The sequence below is a fragment of the Heterocephalus glaber genome, unplaced genomic scaffold, assembly GCF_053883595.1.
Source record: "Heterocephalus glaber isolate CG9 unplaced genomic scaffold, H.glaber_assembly_v1.0 deba00001600, whole genome shotgun sequence".
Classification (NCBI taxonomy): Eukaryota; Metazoa; Chordata; class Mammalia; order Rodentia; family Bathyergidae; genus Heterocephalus; species Heterocephalus glaber.
This window is the reverse complement of record NW_028258372.1, coordinates 36,969,212-36,993,651: the sequence shown is the minus strand read 5'-3', so window position 1 is coordinate 36,993,651 and position 24,440 is coordinate 36,969,212. Positions and strand designations below refer to the sequence as shown.

Below are 24,440 nucleotides of genomic sequence, written 5' to 3'. Positions count from 1 at the left end.
TTTGTTTTTTAATACCAGGTCTCAATATGTAGTCCAGGCTGGCTTTGAACTCACTATGTAGCCTGGGCTGGCCTCAAACTTGTGGTGATCCTCCTGCCTTAGCCTCCCATGTGCTGGGATTACAGGCGTGCGCTGGGTGCTGTTTTCTAGTGATGTGATTTTTTTTTTTTCTCATGGTACATTCATTGATTCAACAAGAGTTTATTGAGCATCTAGTGTGTGTCTTTCACTGTACCAGTTGCTGGGTATACAAAGAATAGTAATTGAAAATTAGCCCCTACTCTGGAGAAATTCATCATCTCATGGAGCTGACAGTCATATCCTGAGTGATGTGGAAGCTTCTGAGGTGACACCTGATCCCCACCAGGGTTCAGTGAAGGTTCGTAGAGGATGAGAAGATGTCCCTGTAGCAGAGTCCAAGGAGGCATTAGAAGTTATCCTGGGAAAGACTGAGGGAGTGTGTATTTGTTTTTTGTCTTTTTGCCCCAGTTTTAGTTCATGCGGTATTGTAAGATCTCTGGCTTAAACAATATCATTATAAGCTAAATGGTAGGTATCCAAAATAAAATACTACAGAGTATAGGCTTTATCTTAAAGGAACGAAAACCTTTAAAGAATTTTAAGCAGACATGACACACTTATGATTTCAGCATGGTTTTAGAGAGCTCACCATGACCCCATTCTGGAGGAGGGATTAGAGGTAGAGCAAATACATAAGCTGTGAATGCAGTTAAGAAACTAGTGAAGAAAGGTAAGTATAATGTAGTTGGATAGGAGAGAACTATGAAGGAGATAAAAATCAGCAAGACTTGTTGACTAAAAAGCCTCAAAGGAGGAGGAATGAAGAATGAGTGTACTATGTTGGATCACCTTTTAAAAGCCTGAAAATAAAATGTACCATTTTATGCAGTCCAGTGGCATTTAATACCTTCATATTATGGTGCAACCATCAGCGCTATGTACTTTCGTCATCCCAAACTGAACCTATACTCATTAAGCAATAGTGTCTTATTCTCCTCCTCCCTGTCCCTGGTAACTTCTAGCATTTTTCTTGTAACATTCTTGCTCTTTCTTAGAGTTGTGAATGGGAATTTCTATACGGTGCAGTGCTAAAACACTGATTTTTATTGGGAAGGAAGAAGCTATTTTGTTTCCTGTAATTGTTAATGCTTTTTCTCCTGTATATTGAGAAGGTGCTAAAGCTAGTTAATATTTTCACTTGGCAATTGTCAAATTATTGTAAAACTTGAAAATATGCTAAAACTCTGCCTTATCCGCTCTTACATCATGTGCTTTTAGAGTCATTTCAGTATTTTCTTAATCTATGACCCAAACACAAGTTATTGATATATATATAGTATTTTCTCTAACCATTGTGATTTTAATATAAAATACCCTTATTTTGTATTTACTATATTGTTAATCATAATTTGTACTGCAGTGTTTACTATAACATGTGTTTATATAATTTATTTTCCTTAAGTCTTAAGGAAATATTTTCATTTAAATATCATAGATCGATAAGAGTACTATAAGTTGGAAATAAGCAAATTTTCATTCCTTTATTTTTTTATGTGTAAACAATTATATAATCAATGACAGTTTTAAAAATACTATTGATAGAATGTCAGAAATTAAAATTTAAGGGTATGTTCCATTAAAGTAAATTTAAAATTTAAATTTAAAATTAACGTAAGGACTCAAGTTTGATCCCTGGTACCAAAAAACAATTTTAAATTAAAATTTAAGGGTATGTTCAATTTTATTTTATTTTTTATTTTATTTTATTTTATTTTATTTATTTTTTTGCTACCGGGATCGAACTCGGGTCCTTGTGCTTGCACAGGTATGTTCAATTTTAGTATGATTAGAAGCTGTTTTGGTATATAAGGAATTATTCACAATATAACCTGTCAATATCTTCTTTGTAGACTTGAGGCAGAAATAAAAGAAGCACAGTTGAAGGCAAAGGAAGAAATGATGCAAGGAATCCAAATTGCAAAAGAAATGGCTCAGCAAGAACTTTCTTCTCAAAAATCTGCATATGAAAGCAAAATACGAGCACTAGAAGCAGAACTGGTAACATGCAATTGGTCTTTTACCTCTGACAGTGGACCCCAAATGATGTGTTGACTTACCATCAATTGTGACCTCATAAGTGAAGCAGAGGACTCAGAAATTTAGGGAGTGAGAGGCACAGTGAATGTTGGGCTTCCTTAATTTTACTTCAAGAAGTAAATTGGCAGTAGATAATGGCTACTGGAAGAGGAAGAAAATAGGGGGGCTCCTGTATGTCTTATTGGCAATCATGAATTCTCAGGAATTCATTTTAGAAAGGAGTACTCTAAAAAAAAGTTTTACTATTGACATTTATTTTTAGCTGGATGAGTTAGCCTGAATCAAGTGGAGAAGCTATAGAGCAGTTCTATTAGTGATTTCTCGTGCATTCATTAAGAAACCCTTAACATTTGGGGGATATTAGTTTTGAAAAATTGTTCTGCATTTTTGCCTCAACTTTGTATTAATGTTCTCTAAAGAGAGAAGAGTCTCAAAGGAAGAAAATGCAGGAAATAAATAACCAAAAGGCTAATGACAAAATTGAAGAATTAGAAAAGACAAAGCTGCATCTTGAACAGGAAGTATGTGTCAATAAAAAACGATTAGAAATGGAAACTTTGGCTACGAAGCAGGTAATTTCATTTTATAGTTTGTTTGTTCCATTCTGACAAAAAGCTAAAAGTTTTTAAAGCATTATGGTGTCTTAATAGGAGTGAGGTAATTCCAGATCTCTAAATGAGAACTGGTCTTGCTTGGTACTGCTCACAGAACTCCTCACATCAGCACAAAGATACTTAGGAAGAACCAGAGCTCTTTATTTCCAGATGGTTCCATTCTCCTTATCTTGTTTGTTCATCTGCTACTGTCCTATCTTCTGTCATGCCAAATAATGTAAATAAATGAAATGGCAGCAGGGTACAATTTGTAGTAGCAGGAAAGGCACAGCTTGTCTTTGGTCATATCCCAGTGTCAAGATGAATCATTATCTGCCCATGGAAAGAGCAGCAAGTAGGATTTTGGCCAAGAGAACTCATAGTAGGGCATTCAGTACAAGCTGAGGCACCTACTTCTGTCATCTCATTGAGGACAGAGGCAACTTTCCAGGGCTGATTCACATTAGTCAAGTTCTCAAGATTGAAGCTATATCCCGAATGTTAGTATCTTTAGTTACCTGACAACATTTTTAGCCATTCTTTATGTTAGTGGTTCTCAAAGTGTGGTCCCTGGGCCAGTGACATCAGCACCATCAGAACTATTAGAAATGCAGGTTCTCAGGTCACTCCAGAACCACTGAGTCAGAAACCCTGGGGTGGAGCCCAGAATGTGCCTCAACAAGTCCTGCAGGAGGTGCTGATGAATGCTCAAGTCTGAGAGCCACTGTTATTTTTTTTTTTAATCTCTGCTTTGATGCTTTCTATCTTAATCTTAAGGTTTTACTTTCAAGTGACAATTTTATTTGTCTTTTTTCCAAGTTTGTGGCTTGAGGGAGATCAGCGATTCAGGTAAGGGTAGAAGAAAATATGCCTAGCAATCCCAAAGTACTGATACTGTAATATAATGATAACACCACTAGTCTACTCTAGGGCACAAACCACCTCAGAGTTTTAGGGGAAAAAATGAGCAGTTTAAATCTTGAAAAACGATATTGGTGGGCTCTTATAATGCTTATTTGTGTCAAACTTTTTTCTGTGTATTTTAACTTATTTAGTTAATAATAGATGTTCTTTAGTGTGCCCTTTTTGAGCAGTTCTTCCTTATTTTTCTCTGAAATTCCTTTACTTCACAGTAATGGGAAAAAAAGATTATTATTTAAATGTTCAAGGTCTTTTATTAGTGCATGTTTGTAGTACATAATATTTACACTCCTTGTGTGGAGTTGGCACATAACACATCTTAATTCCCATTTTCATCTATCGTGGTTGTATTAGTTTGCATTCCCACCAGCAGTGTAGAAGCGTTTCTTTTTCCTTGCATCCTCACCAACATTTGTTATTATTTGGTTTCTTGATGATGGCCATTCTTTCTGGAGTCAGATGGAATCTCAATGTTGTTTTAGTTTGGATTTCTCTAATGGTCAGCAAAATTGAGCATTGTTTTAATGTGCTTATTGGCCAGTTTTATACTTCTGTGAAGTGTCTATTCATCTCACTTGCCCATTTTTTTGATTGGGTCTTTTACTTGGGGAGGGGGTCCTAAGTTTTTTGAGTTCTTTATTCTAGATATTAATATTAATAAATTAATGAATAATATTAATATTCTCTATAAATTTTTTTCCCATTCTTTACGTTGTCTTTTAGCTCTGTTGGCTGTTTCTTTTGCCTTTTAATTTCATATAACCCCATTTATTGATTCTCAGTACTATTTCCTGTGCAAACAGGGTTCTGTTCAGAAAGTTGTACCTATGGCTATGACTCCAAGAGATTTACCTGTTTTATCTTCTACCAGGTTGTTTCTGTTTTAACATTTAGATCCTTGACCCATTTTGATTTCAGTTTAGTACCTGGTGAGAGATATGGGTCTAGATTCATTTTTCTGCATGTGAATAGTCAGTTTTCCCAACACCATTTATTAAAAAGACTAACTTTTATCCAGTGTATGTTTTTTACTCCTTTATCAAAGATCAAATCGCTGAATATGCTTGGGGTTATTTATTCATCCTCTGTTGTGTTCATTCATCCCATGTCTGTTTTGTGCCAGTGCCATGCTGTTTTTATCACCTTTGAAATATAACTTCAAGTCTGGGATTGTGAGACCCCCTGGTTTGCTGTTTTTACTTAGAATTACTTTTGCCATTCTGGGTCTGGAAGAAAAAGATTGTACCTTCAAAAATTCCTACTGATTTTTATTGTGGGTAAAATCACATTATTAAGACATTTTATAAATCATTTTGTAGGCTTTTCATGTTTGATAAAACATGTTAACCATGTATGTATAATGAAAATACTGTAAAATGAAGTCTAATAATAATGTGCTAACATTATTGATTGGTTTTTAAAAATTGATCTTATTGTATGAATTTAGGGTATACAAAATGTTATAATGGAATACATATATGTAAATAGTAAAAAATGTCTTTTTGCATGTTCTCATGTGTATGTCTATATGAATGAATATTTAGGCTTTAGAAGACCACAGGATCCGTCATGCAAAAATTCTGGAAGCTTTAGAAGCTGAAAAGCAAAAAATTGCTAAGGAAGTACAGATTCTACAGCAGAATCGGAGTAACAGGGATAAAACTTTTACAAGTGAGTATATGTTTATTTTAACAAACATTTTCCTAATTTAAGTATCTTCATAGATATAACATAATTACTAAAATGTTTGAGTTACTTGCCTTTATATATTTTAAATGGTTTATTTTAGATGTTGTTGACTTTTCTGTATGTAAATAAATTTTTAAAAATGTTAAATTTTAAATGTAAATGTTAAATGTTTAAAATTTAAAAAAAATTTTAGAATGTTTAGTTTTTAGGATATTTGTTTATATTAGTACTGTACTATCGACTGAGTATTCATGTGGTCTCCAAATTCATGTTGAAATTCTAGCCCCCAGTGTGGTGGTACTAGGAGGTTGGACTTTTTTCATGATGAAAAATTTCAAAGAAACTATAAAAGTGGAAAGATTATTACAGTAAACCCTCATTCACTTAACAATGCATGTTTAAACTTGTTGCTCTTGTACTCAATCACCTTGCTTCTCTGGACTATTTTGAATCAAATCTAACACACCATGTCATTTGAATCTCCAAGTTAGATAAGAACTCTTTTCCTCTCTTTTTCTCTTTTCCTGTCACTCTTAAACATGACCATGATATTATACCTAAAATATTCATAATCTCTTACACTCATCAAATATCTAGTCAGTATTTCAATTTCCTAGAGCCACGTACAGTGGCCCCAGCTACTCGAGAAGCTGAGGTGGGCCAAGTTTGGTGCCAGCTAAACATAACAAGATCCTTTCTCAAACACAAAGAAGCCAACACATTTCCTGGATTGTTTCATAAATATTTCTTCTATATTTAGTTTGTTTGAATCAAGATACAAACATGATCCACACATTTTGTTAGGTAGGTATGCCTCTCATTCCACCCTGTAGTGGGGATGACCCCCAAGGGCCTGCTGCATGCCAGGCAAGCCCTTAACTGCTGAGTTATATCACATCGTTTTTATTTTAGTTTGAGACGAGATCTCACTAAGTTTCTCAAGCTGGGCTTGAACTTGCGATTCTCCTGCCTCAGCCTTCATCACAAGTGTATACCACCAAGCCCACTTGGTATGTATGTACGTATGTATGTATATATTTAACTTGATAGTAGCTAGCTAGCAGTACTGGAGATTGAATCCAGGACCATTACACTGAGCAACACCCCTGGCTCTCTTTTATTTTTTTATTTTGAGTAAGGGTTTTGCTGTCACTCATTGCTGAGGTTTGGCTTAACTTGCAATCCTCCTGCCTCAGTCTCCTAGAGTGCTAGGGTTACACACAGACACCACCACACATGGCTTGGCCTGGCTTTTATACACTATTTCTTTTGTCGGTCAGTTAGCTCTTCTTTCTGTCTTACATGTTGGAATTCATTTGTTGAGGAAGTCAAATTCTTTGCCCTGCAGTTTCCCAGATTCTGAATTTTGCTGCCTGTGTCTTGTAGTGCTGTTCAACAGGTTCCTCTGTCTCTGTGTTCCCTAGAAAAGTTAGATCTTCAGGCCTGTTAGATTCAGATTCAGTTATTTCCCAAGAATATTTGGTATTCTGTTGTATTCTCACTATAACTAATATTTTAAAATAACTTTGAAAATATTAGTACTGTTTTATCTGTTGCAAGAGATATTTTGTATTCATACACTTTTATTTTGCTCAGGTTGTAGAACAGTACCTAAGAATGAATACTTGCTTCTTTTTCCCATTTGAATAGTGAGTTTTATCCTTCCAAAAAATATCTTTAATGGAATACTAATTTTAAGTTTGACTCAGCAGTATAGAAAATATTTATGATAAAACCTTAAATTTAAGGACTAGGGATGTAGGTCAGTGGTAGAGTGAGTATGTGCTTAGTATGCACAAGGCTATAGAGCTCAATCTCCAGCACTGCAAACAAATAACAATCCTACAAAATAACAAAAAACCCACCAAAAATCTTAACTTTAAATTAGGAAACTAGAATTTTAGACTAAATTATTTTCCTTTCCTTTCCCTCCTTCCCCTCTCTTCCCCTCCCTCCCTTTGTCCTTCCTTCCCTCCTCTCCTGCCCCTCACCCTCCCCATCTCTTCTTCCTTCTTGTCCCTCTTCCTTCCCTTCCTTATTTAAGACAGGTTCTTGCTTTGTAGTCCAGGCTGGCCTTGAACTCACTATATAGCCCAGGTTGGCCTTGAAACTTGAAATCCTCCTGCTTCAGCCTCCCAAGTACTGGGATCCCAGGTGTGTGCCACCATACTTTGTTTCCATTTTATTTTTATGTCCCTCAAAAATAGCTGCTGGCCAATTTTTTTTTTTAAAAAAAGGATATACTTCTAGTGTAAGCAAGCCTGTATTAGAAATTAGGAAATTTAGAAATTTAGGAAAAATATCTTTAAGTATGTTAGAAAAGGATTGTCTGCTATTTCCTCTCTTAGAACATCCTTATCCTCTTGATATCAATTTCATTTTTCTACCATCCTTCTAATTGAGAGACCTCATTTTATATGAAGAATATTTTATTTTGAGAGTGAAGGTTGAAAAAATCACTCAACTATCACTCTTATCTGGGGTATACAGTTAAACCATTCATTTAAAATCATTTTTTTCTGGAAGTGTTCTGCCTCTTGAGTATATTAGTGGTCATATATGTGTTTTGAATCCTCTTACGTGCTTTGTATTAGTTCAGCCAAATTGGAGCTCCATGAAAGTCTCAATGATGATTCAGGAAGCGAATGCCATCAGCGGCAAGTTAAAAAAACACTATGTTTTTGGCAGGTGAGTACTTAATTATCCTGATTATAAAGCAGTTCTTTGTTTTAAACTAGTTGACTGACGTGATTTTTTAAAAGAACATTTAGTTTTTTGAAAGTCTGCTCTGTAGTGGCCGTCTAGGAAAGAGCATATACAGGTCCCCAGTGACACTATTTTGGAGTAAAAGAGATGTCAATGAATAACATAGAAGTATATTTATAAGCAGAATAATTTTAGATGTTTTAGGAATTTACTGATTTTTCTTTTGACTTGAAAATTTATCACCATTCCCCTTTTTTTGGTCCTGAAGATTGAACCTAGTTACACCACTGAGCTATATCCCCATTCCTGCATTCCATTTCTTTTTTCTTTTTTTTTTTGAGACAGGGTCTCACTGTGTAGTTCAGGCTAACTTTGAACTCACGGTAATCCTCCTGGCTCAGCCTCCTGAGTGCTGGGATTAGCATGCGCCATCATGCTTGGCACAACTGCATTCCACTTTTTAAAAGAAATACATTTGTTTTTTTAAAAAATTTATATGTGAGAAGTTATTTTTATATGGTATGTATTAGACATGATTACTACTAAATAAAAATGCTTAACTATGGAATTATTTAATCAGTGGACTGAATTTTTATGGGTTTGTTCAACTCTTAATATGAATGATTGTATATTTCTTTCAGTTTTTTGGAACAAGGTCTCATTATATATAATTCAGGCTGGCCTTGAACTCAAGGCAGTCCTCCTGCATCAGCCTCCCAAATGCTAGGATTATAGGCACGCGCCACCACACCTGGTTGTGCGTGCGTGTGTGTGTGTGTGTGTGTGTGTGTGTGTGTATTTTTTTTTTCTTTTTGGTACTGGGGATCGAACTCTGGTCCTTGCTCCTGCACAGCAGGCGGCGAAACCACTGAGCTAAATCCCCGGCCCTTGGTTGTATATGTTTTGAATAAGCATTTTCATTTGATTTTCTTTCAGACATGATGCATCAGATAAAGGTAGTTCTGAGACTTCTATTCGAGTTCGTAACCTGCAGCTTGGGGTGTCAACTTTCTGGAGTCTCGAAAAGTTTGAATATAAACTTGCAGCAATGAAAGAACTTTATGAGGTATGTAATATTATTAAAATCTCTATAAGCTTTTTAACATAAAAATATATAAAAGTGATATTCTCGGTGAAGAAAATTTGGAAAACAAGAGGCAATTAATTTATCAGTTACTCAACCAGTATTAACAATTATGTGTATTTATTTTTGCATGTATTTAAATGGGGTTTTATTGATTTAAATATAAGTGTGATTGAGAAAATTAGTGCTGAATTTATTGAGTTATATTTGTATTTTTTTAAACTTTGCATTTCTGGTTAAGGGAGGAAGAAATTTGACAGACATAAAGCAATTTACATGCTCAGAAACTATCTTCCTATCCTAGTGATTGTGTATTTTTATACATTTACAGTTTCAGTTTTCTTTTGCTATGCTTTGTGTGTTTCTAGTTGTTTGGTGCTTTTAATGGTCACCACCAAAAGTATCTCTGTGTATATTAGGGTTTTTTTTTTTTTTCTTTTGGTACCAGGAATTGAACTTAGGACCTTTTGCTTACCAAGCAGGCGTGGCACCACTGAGCTAAATCTTTGGCCTTATATTAGTTTTTAACATCTTATTTCCTTGCCTTCTGCTTCCTAAAATGGTACCAAAATATGAATTTTTAAAAATTATACTTTGATGCTTACTGCTGATAAATTGCTTGCTAGAAATGTTATTACTTGCTAATGTTACCAGTTTGCTTCAATTTGTATTTTAATAACTAGTGCATCTGAGGGTTTGACTCTGTTTCCTTATGCATAAATGTTCATGACACTTTGAATTTTTTTATTAAGTGAAATATGAGTAATGAACTATTATATTTATACAAGTTCTTTACATAATTTGGTAATAAGCCTTTTAAAGTATTTATCATATACATTTTTGTCCTGATTATGTGATCTTTTGTTGGTTTCATTTTGTTATACAGGCATTTTAATTTGGTATGTCTGAGTCTATCAATTCAGATATCTTACTGAAACCTTGTTCAAGTCTCTGCTTTTTCATTTTGAAGTTTATATCTTTGAATCATAGAATTTATAAGATGTTTTGTGAGAAGTATAAAGTTAATTTTGCTCAAAATTATTATTTATCCCTTAAATAATTGCAACATGTATTGAAATTATTGCATTGCTACTATTTGTCAAATATCCCATTTTTAAATAATGTGACTCTAGTGGAATTATGTTCTATACTAATTAGATGATAATAATAAAGATTTATATTTAAAATTTAGAGGAAATTGCCAAATTATAGCTCTAATACCTTTTTTCCCTCATGGTACTGGGAAGTGAACCCAGGGCCTTCTCACTGGGCTACATTCCCACCCCTTTATTTTGAGACAGGGTCTTGCTATGTTGACTGGACTGGGCTTGAACTTGTGACTCTCCTGCTGCAGCCTCCCAGAGTACTGGTACTGTAGTCATGTACCACTATGTCCAGCTTCCTTAATGCTTTATTTAGTAGAAAAATGAAAATAAGTTAAATATTTAACTCAATCTGGAAAATAATATAAAATAATAAAAATAAAAATAATATTACCTGTAAAATTTTATGCTATTTTCAATCTAGAAAATAATAAAAATTATATTATCTGTAAAATTTTATGCTATTAAGTTTGACAGTTTCTAGAAAGAAAAGACTTTCTGGGAAGAAGTAAATTATGAAAGGTGACTTAACAGAGGAATAACCGTGCAATAATTTGAAAAGTTTGTCAGTAAGCTGGCTTCAAAGAAAGATTAAAAAAATAATTGGAGAGGAAAAAGTTGCTAATTCCAGTAAGTTTTATATATATTCTTTTAAATTTCCAAAAACAGATACATCCTTTTTGCTTTAACTATTATAGAATGTCTCAGTACTAGAATAACTGATAAGAAACAAACAAAACCCACAAAAACTGAAAAGATGATTCAGAAGATAATTATAAATCAATCTTAATATGAACAGTTATAAAAATAATAAATTAGTAAAACCAAGAACAAACTTAAAGAATACTTAATCATGATCAAGTAGGATTTATTCTAGGAATGCAAAATATATTCATAACAGAAAATCCAAAAATATTTAATTGTATCATGCCAAAGAATTGACAGTGTTTTTCTCTAAATGATGGATTTATGAGTGGTTTTAATTTTGTTCTTTGTGCTTTTATGTATTAACAATTTCCAACTTTTCTACAGTGAATGTGAATTGCTTATATATTTAAAACAACTGAAAACAGCACTGAAGGCATTTGATCTTTCTTGCTTTAAAGTACACATTAAACCCTAGTGGGAGAGTCTTCTTCACGGTTCACTTAACTTCCTACTTTCAACCATTCATTGCAGTTCTTTACTTATTTTTCCACATAATTATACTTTCTCTGAATTAAACTCTGTATAGTATTTTGATAGAATTGTAACTGGCATGTTTTAAATAGTTAAAATATAGATTATTATCATGATTAATATATTCAACTAAGAAATGATTACATTTCCTGTGAGGATTGTATTATTTTTGTTTTTACTGTATCTTCTAATTTCAGCTTTGTTATTTTTGAAGTATGTAATGATTTATTGATTTTATTAATAGGTCTCTTAATATAATCCCTAGCATGTGATAGTTTTAAAACATTTTATCAGGATCATGATTTTTTTAAAAAGACTTTTATCAGATAATCTGTACTTTGGGTAATTTTATGTTTTAAATGTAACAAGGCTAACATTTTTCCTTAGTTGCTAAAGATATTTTTTCATTCAGAATTAATAGAAACTATATATTTTATTTTTCTTAGAATAATGGTAGTAACAAAGGTGATGATATTTTTTGTGATCCTGAAGATGAATGGGAACCTGATATTACAAATGCACCAGTTTCTTCATTTTCTAGAAGGAGGTAATAATGCTTTTGTTGTTGGTTTTCTTGTTCTGGATATTTACATGTGACAAAGAGAGAGAGAGAGAGGAAGAAAGAAACTGTGTTGTGATGGACAAGTCTGTGACAGGAACCTAAAAATATGAGTGGAATAGTACATTAGTGATTAAGTTACTAGAGCATTGAATTACTTATCAGTCTGTTAGAGGAACAAAAATGTTCAGTATTTTATCATAAATTTTAAGAGCAATTTAAAGAAGCGTAAATCTAATTTCCTACAAAAAGAACAGTGTTGCTGTTAAATTACCCTTTCTTAAGAACTTGGCAAATTACATAATGTTTTATTGTAAGTTACAGAATTTTAAATGCAGTCGAGTTAGTATGAGCACCCCAAAAGAATAAATCATGGCAATAGAGAACATCTATAAATGACAAATGTGGCTTATTAACTTCAAACATAAAAGACTTCTGTAGTGAAGAGATGGTGTTCAAGGAAGATCTAGTTCTGCTTAGCCCTCAGCTGCCCAGATTGCAGAGACAAAGCACTTCAGACAGGCAGGCCTTGGACTTGGAGCAGGTTTGCCCTTTTGCTTGTTTTTAAGCAAATATTTCTGCAATGACTTCTCTCTGCTATGTCCTGAGGAAAAAAAATGAATGCAAAATACTCCCTATCCTCCTGGACCAGGAACTGGGGAAAGCAGAGGCAGAGGAGTTAATAAAAACCTGGACCATGGCAGGCCGAAGGACTGGATGGGAAATCAGGCTTTTTACATATTTGCAATTGAGGTGCACAATCAATGGAACTTGGTGACTATGGGTTTGGAAGTGTTGAAAGGCTCAAGGATGATGCTGGGTTTTAAGTTCCATGACTAACTGGAGGAAAATCATGTTCCCTGAGATGGAGGGTAGGTTTATTTTTGAACATGATCAATTTGGGGTTCCCAGGGAACATGTAGGTAGGTATATATATTCAGGTCTGAAACTTGGAAGAGGGGATTTAGGCATCATCATTAACAAGACCATTTACTGAATGCTTTCAAAGTATGAATCTCTTTTGGTATTCACCACAAATCTATGAAGTGAGCAGTGTCATTAACCCCCATTTTACAGATGAAGAAACAGAATAAAAGCAGTTATGTGTCCAAAGTCACAGAGCTGATGGGAAAAAGAGCTGACACTCAGATGAAAGTGTGGGTGACTTCAAAGCTCCTAGTTTTCTTAACTGCTCTATCATGTTGCTTCTCCTTTGCAAATGAGAGTGGCATCTTTCTGTTTAAATTGTTCGTTTTAAATTTCTTTGCCTTCAGTTGCAGCTTAGGATCCATTTGGTTTTCTAAACTTTTTTAGGCCTCTTGTTTTTGACCATGCTTATTTTTAACTCATTTGTTTTCTCAAAGAGATGGAGCTACTTTGTAATAAACTTTTCTAGATGTCTGCTTTATTTGTTCCATGCTAATCCTAACCTTCAGTAAGAAGTTGCTAAGACAACACAAGCATTATCCCGAATGAAATACAAAGCATATTCTCCAAACAGATTCTGAACTCCATCAGTGTAGGAAACCCATCTGTATCTCCTGCAGTGTAGTATTGTAAAAAGGTCACAGGCTCCAGTATCAGAGTTCTGGGCTTTAATCTATGCTCAATGCAGTCATAAACAAATGACCACACATCTCGAGGCATCAGGTTTCTCATCACTAGATTGGAGACAGTAATATGCCCCTCCTCCCTGGGATTTATTATAAAGTTAAGTAAGGTCAGATGTATACAGCAGCTGCTGCTGCTCCTGCTTCTTTTGTGGCCACTATGATCTGCAACACAACTGATGATGCTAATGTTACAAAGTTGTTATGAGGGTAGCGATAATGTATATAAAGCTACTACTACAGTGGGTAAGTGTTCAAAAATAGTAGCTTGAACTTTTGTTGAGTGTTTAACAGATATATACAATTAAATCCTTAGAATACAGAGAAGATAATATGTTTGGTCCAATACCAGTAAACAGTGCTGTCTACAGGTGATTTATTAGAATTGGGCTCTGGCACTACAGTGAACTAAAAGATGGTCCTTGGGTGGAATGGATGGACAGGGCTTAGGATACTTAAGCCAACCTAGAATAATACAAACGTTCCAACAATTTAAGCCAGACCAGCAAATTCATTAGAGAAAGATTTATGAATTCCTTTGGATTTTAGGATTGCTGGTTTCTTACTGTTTTCATTATAAGAAGGTATAAACCTTATGTACTTAGATTGTGTATCACTGTATGAGCACTAATAATCAATGAGCACTAAATTTTTAACCTATTGAATGTTGGTGACTTTTATTTCTTGCTGACTTCTAGATTAAGTAGATAATCAACAAAAATTTAGAATGTTACTGAAAAATCAAAACTTTTATAAGATTTTGAATTAATTGTTTTCATTTGGCAGGGATATTTTTGAGAACTTCTATAATTTAAAAGTATCATATTTTTTAAAAAATGAGTTGCTCTTAGTCTGAGACCTTGTGTATGAAGTTTCAGCCTTGTAAGGATGTTTATGACAGAATTGCAAACTCTGAGAATGCCTGCAGGTAATGGAAATACTGACAGATTCTTAATTATAGAACTGCTACTGGGCAATGAGATGCCACAGTTCTTCTGCAATAAAATAGACTGGTTCCACTGCCTATAAATTTTGATATGTACTGTTGACAGTTAAAAGTAAATTTTCTTCTGAGGTTAAGTAAAAAATCTTTGAAAGGAATGTGACAAGCATCTTCTTTATTTGGGTTGAAACATTGTTTAACTACGATAATGTCACAAGAATAAGAGTTTTCCCAGTTTAGGTTTATTATAATAATATACCATTTCATTTCACCCCTAATTATAAAAACTGTGGTACTGTATTTGAGAATTGTTTTCCTTTCATTTTTATCATTCATATTTCTGTGTTATAGGAATTCACAAGGCAAGGGATTATGTTTGAAACAGTCTACTAATGATAAAATGCTTTGGTTTAACAATCTATTCAACAAATGGTATTTTTCTTTGAGTGGTCAACAGTAGTAGAAAGTTCTGTTAGGAAAAGACACCACAGAATCAACTGTATTTAGATCTAGGTCACTTCTCAAGTAGTTCATTGACAGAATGAGCTGGCCTTGGAGTTTAGAAAATTGATAGATGAATGGCAATGTGGACATGGGCTGCTGCTTCCAAGAGTAGAAAGAGTAGGCTCCTTTTTGAAGAAGCTGAGTAAGGGCTAAATAGCCAGTCACACTCTGAGATTTCCGCATTTTTATAGGCTGAGAGAAAAGATGGTGCAAAAAGAGCAATCAGGGATAGAATCATTGCTTCCATTTGTGCTGCTGCTACACCTCTCAGGTGTGGTTTGTGTACAGTGTCACTGATATTTACTTTGATGTGTACTTTCCCAGATAATTTCCCTGATTGTAGTCCTCCCCTGGGTAATTCCCACAGGATAAATCCAAGCTTCCTTAACTGGCACATGAGATCAACCTCAGGCTGGCCCTTGCCCTCCACCCAACCTCATTTCTTGCCGCATCATAGCTGCAGTCCTCAACTTTGTTTGGTTTTCTGTATGTACAATGCTTTCATTTATCACCAGATCTTCCCATATCTTGGTGCCTGTGTCTGTCTGAGACACTGTCCTGTGCTTCCCAACCTCTTCCCAACAGGTTGAGCTAATTCTGGCTCATGCTTCAGAGTCATTGTTTCAGAAAAACCTCCCAACTCCTTGGGCCAGAACTCCAAGTTCTTCTCCTGGGTCTACCATAGCATGTTATGCCTTCCGAATACTCATCTCTTTATTGTAATTATCTGACTGACTTTGCCTTTTTGTTTTAGAGTGTAAACTTAGTGAGGCCAGATGTTATGTTTTGCTGTGTTTCAGCACAGAATTCAGAGACTTCAAATACAAGTGCTCAATAAATATTTGTCCTACTTAATTAACTATATGCTTAGAATAATGCCTGCAAATAGTAAAATTCTTGCTCAGTGATGAATTTAGCTGTTGATGGAAAGTACATTCATACATATCCATTTTCTTTAGAGAATTTAAAAATAAACCTTGATAAGATCAGTCCATGTAGTTTATAACTGCTCATCTTTTGATTTATCTTTTTTCAGGAGCAGGAGTTTGATGAAGAATAGAAGAATTTCTGATTGTTTACATGATATACAAGTCCACCAAATTCATAATCTGTCTTCTTCACATTCATCAGGTATTTTTTTTCATCAAATTTTCTTGGTGAGAAAAGGACCAAGTCCTGGCTCTGTCATGACCTTATTTTGTGTTCTAATGCAAATCATCTCATTTCCTAGAAGCTTCTGCTTCCTCTGTAAAGTGAGGAGTGTGGATTAGATAGATGGCCTCTTCTACTTGTAAAATTCTATACTCTGATATATATTTTAAAAGGCTTGGGTTTGATTCATAGTACCAGAAAAAGAAGAAAGGAAAGAAAGAAAAGAGGAAGGGAGAAGGGAAGGAAGGAAAAAAGAAAAGAAGAAAAAGAGGGAGACAGGGAAAAAAGGGAAAGAAAGGAATGGAAAAAATGTTTAGAGAAAAAGGTATAGGAATTATTACTTTGAATAATTATTTTAATATTCATTATAATGTTAATTTACCCATAAAAGAAAGGATATATTAAATTTGTATGTGTAATTACCTGTAATAGTTTAAAAATTACTTGTGAGCACAGTGGTGGACATTCGTAGTACCAGCTACTTGGGAGGCTGAGGAGGAGCAGTGTTTGAGCCTAGGGGTTGAAGGCTAGCCTGGACAAAAACCAAAAACAAACATCTTACTACCTGTAACATTGTACTACTACACAACAATAAAAAAAAGTAATGACTGATGCACACAACAACCTGGATGAATTTCCAAAACATAATGTTAAGTGAAAGAAGCCATATACAAAAGAATATATATTGTATAATTCTATTTAGATGATGTTTATGAACAAGCAAAACTAATCTATTGTGACAGAAGCAGTGGTAGTTCAAATTAGAATAGTGGATACCTCTGTTGGGGGATACTGACCAGGAGGAGGAGTCTTGTTGGGAGGGGCCAGTGGGAGTGTTAACATATGTTGCTCTAAGTTGGGGTATAGAGACATATACATATGCAAAGAACAATAAGCTATAAGATATGGTGTACTTTATAGTGTGTAAGTTATATCTTAGTAAGTAAAATGTTTTTAGTAATGTATTAATTTTTTGATGATAGTCCCAAATATAAATAGCCATAAAAGGAATTATATCTCATCTTGACTAAGAAATTTGAGTTTCCTTGTTTTTAATCATAAAATTATCTTTTAGGAAAGTAATTATGATACTACTAAGGTAGATCAAAATATGCTTATATATCTACTTGCAAAATAAAGATACATATCTAGTAGCAACTTACTTATTCAATACTATTTGAGAGTCAAATGTTTTGCAAAAGTAATTTTCAGGGGAAGTTTGTTACCCTGTAGCTTTGGGTTTGGTAGCTTTTTTTTTCCAGATTCTTTTCTTTGTTCTAGACCAGTGATGGTCAACCTTTTAAAGCTTTCAATGATACAAATAGCCTGCTGAACCACGTGTGCCATAGGTTTGCCACCACTATTCTAGACTTTTAATGTTCCTCACTCTATTAACTTATAAACTTTATTCTACTTTCCTTTTTGTTTGGTACTTTTAATCACCTGTGGACTGGATCGGAAAACTAATCTCCCATATTAAGTGAGAATTATTATACTCACATCTTAGTACTCCAGGATAAAGTTATTTATGGAGGATCTGAATGAATTCTCAATCCTTTCCATTTACTTCTGTTTTAGACAGTGCTTTCTGAAAGGCTCTCTTGGAGATGTACTGTACTAACTGTAGATAATTAATAGACTTTCACCTATCTAGACCATAGTGTACCATGAGAAGGAACTATTCTAGAGTAGGAGTTCTGAGAGATTCCTATTTTTATAGTATATTGTTGCCTCTCTTTCCAGGTTATGTGTTAATCAGATTTCTAATTTCACTTTATGTTATTGCCATTATTTCCAATTTATAGTTTCTTAGGTGTTACAGAAACAATCTCTACCAAAAAATAAATAAAGAAGATTAAACCAAAGGATAAATGGAATATTTGGATGTTTGTTACACACATAATGGTTGAGGTGCCACTTGACCTAAGAGCTGATGCTGTTGAGAAGTGATTTGATAACTATAAGGAACTTTTCACTTAGGCATATTGAAATTAGAATAGTTTACTTTGAATTTATTGATTTTATTCTATATGTTTGAATATATGGTACCTGAAAACTAGGTTTAAGAGGGCTGTATTCTGGCAATGTAGGTTTAATGGAGAAATCAAGCACCATTTACTCAACTTCAGCAGAATCATTTCTTCCTGGAATATGCAAAGAATTGATTGGTTCATCAGTGGATTTTCTTAGATACAGTTTTGATGAAGAAAAAACTATAGCAGATAGCCTGATGAGTAAACTTCTAAAAATTTATAATGGGCTGCTTGTCATCTCCAAAGCTCATGAAGAACAAGATGAAGAAAGTCAAGATAACTGTAAGCAATCCCACTGCTTTACTAACTCACATGATGATTGTTTTCTGCACATTAAGCTTTGTTTTGAATGATTATTTGACACATTTGGCTGACATCTATGGACTGTGATAAAATATTTTGATGGTGTTTATATGTGAGTTCTTTTATTTGGAGATTATTTCTTCCAGTAATTTTCTTCCTCCTTTCAAAGTGTTCTCTTCTGATCGAGCAGTCCAGTCACTTACCATCCAGATTGCTTGTGCTTTTGAACAACTTGTGGTTTTAATCAAACACTGGGTGAACGATTTTCTACCTTCTACCAGCATAGCAAAACTGGAAGATGAATTGAGACAAGAAGTTAAAGAACTGGGAAGCTACTTACAGTTATTTTTGCAGGTAAATTGATTTATTATTATTAGAAAACTTATTTTTTCAGTAAGTTATTTTTGTTAGTACCTACGTAGATTGAAGTACATAATCACATTTCTTGTAGAGCTGTTTCGTGTATAAAACACATCTCAACTCGTTTGTCATCTGCTGCCTCCTCTTCATCCCTGTTCCCTCCATCTCTTGATCTCCTTCAAATTTGAAAATGATCTACTGTATATCCCTACTTCCTATTACCTGTCTTTTCTTTTGCTCTTTATATGTATTTTGGATTTCTCATATAAGAGAAACTGCAATATTTAAGGTTTTGTATTTAGTTTATTTCACTTAATATTATGGTCTCAAGGTTTATCAGTTTTCCTATAAATGACTCAAGTTTATCCTTCTTAGTGGCAGAATAGTACTCCATTGTGTATAAATACCTCTTTCATTATCCATTTATCTGTTGATGGACATAAAGGCTGCTTCCAAGATTTAGTTATAGGAGTTGTGCTGCTATGAACATGTGTATGCGTGTGTCACTGTAATATCCCTTTAACTCTATTGGGAAGATACCTAGAAAGGGAATATATGGATTGAATGGAATTTCTGTTTTTAGTTTTTGAGGAATCACCATACTGATTTCTATAGTGATTGTATTAATTTATATACCTATGAACAATGTAGAAGGGTTCCTTTTTTCCCTCGCAGCTTCGCCAGCACTTATTATTTGATTTCTTGATGATAGCCATTCTTTCTGGAGTCAGATGGAGTCTTGGTGTGTTTTAATTTGGACTTCTCTAATGGGCAGAGATTTTTTTCTGTGTTCATTGGCCATTTGTACTTCTTCCAAGAAGTGTCTTATTTATTTCAGTTGCCTATTTTTTGATTGGGTCTTTTATTTTGGGGGTTTAACATCGTTAAGTTCTTTATATATTATAGGTATTAATCCTCTGAGGTGTAGCTGACAGAAATTTTTTTGCCTTTTGTAAGTTGTCTCTTCACTCTGTTGGTTATTTCCTTTGCTGTGCAGAAGTTTTTTTAATTTGATGTGATCCTATTTATTGATTCTTGGTTGTATTTCCTGTGCCATTGGGTTCTTTTTAGAAAGTCCTGACCTATGTCTGTGCTGTCAAGAGTTTTACCTGTTTTATCTTCAAGCAGATTCTTTCTGATCCATTTTGATTTTAGTTTAATACATAGTGATATGTGGGCCTAGGTTCAGTCTTCTGCATGTGGATAGCCAAGTTTCCCAGCACCATTTATGAAGGAGGCTCTTTTTCTTCAGTGTATGTGTTTGGCCCCTTCGTTTTTGTCGATGATGAAAGTAGTCGAATCTGTGGTTGTTTCTGTATCCTCTGTCCCATTGATCCACATGTCTGTTTTTGTGCCAATACCATGCTGCTTTATCACTGGTACTTTGTAATATAACTTCAGATCTGGGATTGTGATGCCTCTTGCTTTGCTGTTGTTGCCCAGAAATGCTTTTGCTATTCTGAGTTTCTTCTAGTTCATTGACTTTCAGTCTATGAATTTCTTTTTGGGTTAAATGTGTGTGTGTGTTTTTTTTATACTGGATATTGTTGGATTTGTTTCTTGATCCATTCTGCTAATTTGTGTCTTTTGATTGGTGAATTAAGAGCATTCACATTGATGGTTATAACTTACAGGTATTGACTTATTCTTTATTATTGTATTATTTTACTGTAGCTGATTCCCTTTCCCTTCTGCTTAATTGCTCACCCTGCCTGGTGCATTCATTCTACTGGGACTTTTAGCATTGTTAGCTTCATTGTCTCTTTCCAGAATATCCTTGAGTATTTTTTGAAATGCTGATTTGGTGGTCATGAATTTCTTTAGGTGCTTTTTATCATGGTGCTTAAGTTATCACTTAACTATTAAGTGATAGAGCTGGATTTGAACCGAGGCAGTCTTGCTATTGGGAAGACAGACCAAGTCTTCCTCTGGCTACTGATTCCAGTTCATGCTGAGTTAGTTATAAGCCTGGTGACATAGAGGCAAGAAGAATAATTTTGTTTCTTGCTTACCTTGTATCGGGTAGCAGTGGATATGGCTGTGAAGAAGAAGCAAGATGCAAGTTTATTTTGTCTCACATAAAAGCTAGAGATAGGCATGAACGCTTGTTTCACAAAGTCCAAAGGTTCTAGGATCCTTCCAGCCCACCCCTCGCTGGACCTAAAGCATGGCCCTTGATTTCATGGTCCACTGTGATGCACCTCCATCTGAGCTCAGTGCAGCAAGATAGAAGAAGTGACAAAGAAGGAAAAAACCAACTGTGTCTTCTTTAAGGGAAGTTTCTAGAAATTACCATATGGTGCTTCTACTTACATGTTTGGACAGAACTTCATCATCTGAATTAGTTTATCCTTTGGCAAACTGCTCAATTTGAGTCTCCCATTTTCTCACTTGGAAATAAAAATAGCATTACCTACCTGGCAGGGTTGCTGTGATTACCAGATGAAATACTGTTATAAGAAAGTACCTGTTAGCCAGGGATTTAGCTCAGTGGTGCTGCACCTGCCTCGCAAGCACAAGGTCCTGAGTTCAGTCCCCCTGGTACCACAAAAAAAATAATAAAAGAAAGAAAATACCTGTTAGAGTAACTGGCATGTGGTTTCTTTCCTTCTTTTCATTTTCTGGGAAGAGCATTTCAACCTGTAAGCTGGGAAATGTTTTATATAAGGCCTCAAGGATGGAGACTCGGGACTGGCAGGCTAGTGGAGTTCAGCTCATAACAGACTTCCCTGAAGCTGGCAAAGCTGGTGTTAGTGACTACATTTTCTCTTGGAAACGTGGTTTGAGAATCCTTAGCTTGTGGCAGTATGATTAGCATCTTCCAAAAAGCAGGCCAAGAGAAGTATTTTAAGAGCCAGTGAGGGGAGCAGGGAACATAAAAAAGAAAAGCTCTACTGCTGAGCTACATTCCCAGCCCCTATGTTGTCTTTGTGCTACCATCCCTTAATAATCTCATGTGTCTGACACACTGATCGATTTGTCTTATAGGGATGCTGTTCGGATATTCCATCCATGGTAAAAGAGGCTCAAAAGAAAGTGATCCAAAGTATACAACAGGCTGTTAAGTATGTGGGAAAATTAGCAGTTCTAAAAGGGAACAAGCTGTATTTTCTGGAAAACAGTAACAACAAGGCTGCCAGTGGCCAGGTAATTTAGGAATGTTAGTTTTGAAAGACTTCATCTGAGAGAATATTAGAGGCTTCTGATGATAGTGTCACTAAACATGACAAGTTCATTTTATTTTTCAAAATGATTTGTACTTTTAATAGTTTGACAATACAACTTAAAATTTTTTCAGTCTAAATTAGTTAAATATACCGGATGATTTTATAAATATTACTTCACCTTTTAGCGTCTTGGTTTGATGATAGCCATCTACTGCAGTAGGTTTTCTTACCCAATAAACACCTAAAAAACTATGATGGTAGGAAATTTATATTTGCTTGCTTTAGTTTATGCTAATGAAACACAGTATTATGTTAGAATGTTCCTGTGTTCTAGCAAAATAGTGTCCTGCCTAAAATGATAAACATTCTTTATCACATATTATATGTGGAACACTAAATTATGATTTTGATAACTTTATTTCCTAATAGACTGCTTTTATTCTAGCTTCAGTTGAACTTAATAAACCTAAAATGTATTTGAGTTCCTAAAGTAAGCAGAAAATAAAGCTTATTTACCTTCTAATTTTAAAAAAATGCAAAAAAATTTACCAGTTAATGTTGAAATATCTTTTCTAGGAGGAATTCATGGATGTTATTTGTGATAGTGTAGGCTCAGGAATGAAGATTCTGTTAGATTCTGGACTGGAAAAAACAAAAGAACTTCAGCAAGACCTCTTAAGGCATTGTGCACAAAATGAGGTATGATGAATAAAAGAATGTACTTATATGGTACCAGATAATGATGAAGTTGATTTTAAAAAAATAGTTTAATACAGTGAATTTGATTTTTAGAAATTTGTGTATCCTACTTTGTGTTGAATTATTAAAGATGCTGGTGATATTGCGATGTCATGGTGATCTCTTCTCACGTTGTTCTTGAGCTACTGCAGCCTCTGCTTTATTAATCTTTTGATGGTTTTACACAGACGTTTCAGTGAGAGTTCAGGCTGAAGACATACTAAGAATGGAGTGTGGTAGTAACACCTAGCATTTGCTCTCGGTTGTCTTTTTCTTTCTTTTCTTTTTAAAAAATTTTTTATTTTAATATACTACAAGTAGATATTAAATCTCTACTCTTTCAGCTAAGAATGGAAACTAACATTTGTTGATCTAGTTATCTTGAACTAAATATTTTTCAAGAGGAATTAACATCATTTATCTCATTATCAAGACACATGACAAATGAGATTTCAGTGTCTTCCTAAAGCGGCTTCCTTCCTACAGCTAACTATCATTAATTTAAAGGATGAAACCAATGCTGTCTTACAGGAGTGCCTTAGGAAAGGTCTGGGTTTTGTCATTAGAAGACTAGTATTTGAAATGTGGCTCTAGCACTTTACATTTACCATTTAGCTAATCATTCAGTGCTCTCACCTTGTTTCTTCATCTGATATATGTAATAAAACCTGTCACCAGTTGTGAGCTATTTACACACATTGTTGAATTATTTCCTGTAGTAGTTATTAGACTGAATACTTTACATGTACTAATGGTGAACCTCACAACTTTTGAAGGCAGGAGTTACTGTTATTCCTATGGGTTTCAGTGAGTTCTACTGCCTTGACTAACAACCAACTATAAAGCCCTGAGGCCAAGATGTTACATTGTCTGACTCCAAAACTTATCATGCTACATAAGTGGGTTTTGTAAACCATTATCATGCATTCATTTTCTTTATTGAGAGTTACTATTAGTGAAGTGGGGATTAGGAATATAAAAATTCAAATTCTATGACACTAAATTCCAGAGAATTGACTGTTTTACACTCTTGTGACAACTTGTTTAAACCATTTCCTGTCTATACTGTTTGTCTTGCTGGAATCAAATGGCTGAAGCTATGTATAGACATTAATTTAGGCTCCTGAGATCTTCCTTACTAGTATGTCTACTCATTTACATACATATTGATTGATCTAGAAAAGTAGATCATGTGGAGTGCTGCTATCTTCTATCCTACTGGATGACTGTTTCCAGGAAGGCATGAAGTAAGCTACATTCTTTTTAGGAAAAGTTTGACATTAATGTACTTCTACCTCACCTGAGGTGAAACACTCAGTGTAAGCCATGGCGATTCTCCATCCCTCTCCTCAGACCGCAGGGGTAGAGAGACTCATCTCTGTCAGACAGACTGTCTCAGACTCGGAAAGTCATGGACAGCAAGCTGCTCTCCTGCTTCCCATGTAGCCTTGAATAATGTACCCATGCCTCAGTTCTCCCATTATAAAAATGGGGATGATTATACTTATTTCATAAAATTGTTCTGAAGACTATATGAGACTAAGAAATAATGTATTCAGAATGCTAAAAGCAGTACTTGGCATCTGGCTTGCACGTGTTCTTTTTCTCTGACAAAACAAAAGAACCTCACATTGTCACTAGACCAAGAACTGTGGGTCTAATCATGTTTCAGTAGGCA

At 34.6% G+C, this 24,440-nt stretch overlaps 1 protein-coding gene across 3 annotated transcripts in view; it reads left to right on the top strand.

Annotated features, from left to right (window-relative positions):
- Positions 1–24,440, top strand: part of Kif14 (kinesin family member 14) — a 54,179-nt gene that overhangs the window by 21,590 nt on the left and 8,149 nt on the right. For all 3 annotated transcript variants that reach the window (XM_021242425.2, XM_087193876.1, XM_004862268.3), the window contains exons 17-27: positions 1,932–2,079; positions 2,538–2,690; positions 5,177–5,303; positions 7,916–8,009; positions 8,964–9,093; positions 11,840–11,940; positions 16,046–16,140; positions 18,252–18,476; positions 18,667–18,851; positions 21,846–22,004; positions 22,601–22,723. In XM_021242425.2, the coding sequence (XP_021098084.1) occupies positions 1,932–2,079; positions 2,538–2,690; positions 5,177–5,303; positions 7,916–8,009; positions 8,964–9,093; positions 11,840–11,940; positions 16,046–16,140; positions 18,252–18,476; positions 18,667–18,851; positions 21,846–22,004; positions 22,601–22,723 (1,540 nt within the window). The remainder of the gene's footprint in view (positions 1–1,931; positions 2,080–2,537; positions 2,691–5,176; positions 5,304–7,915; positions 8,010–8,963; positions 9,094–11,839; positions 11,941–16,045; positions 16,141–18,251; positions 18,477–18,666; positions 18,852–21,845; positions 22,005–22,600; positions 22,724–24,440) is intronic.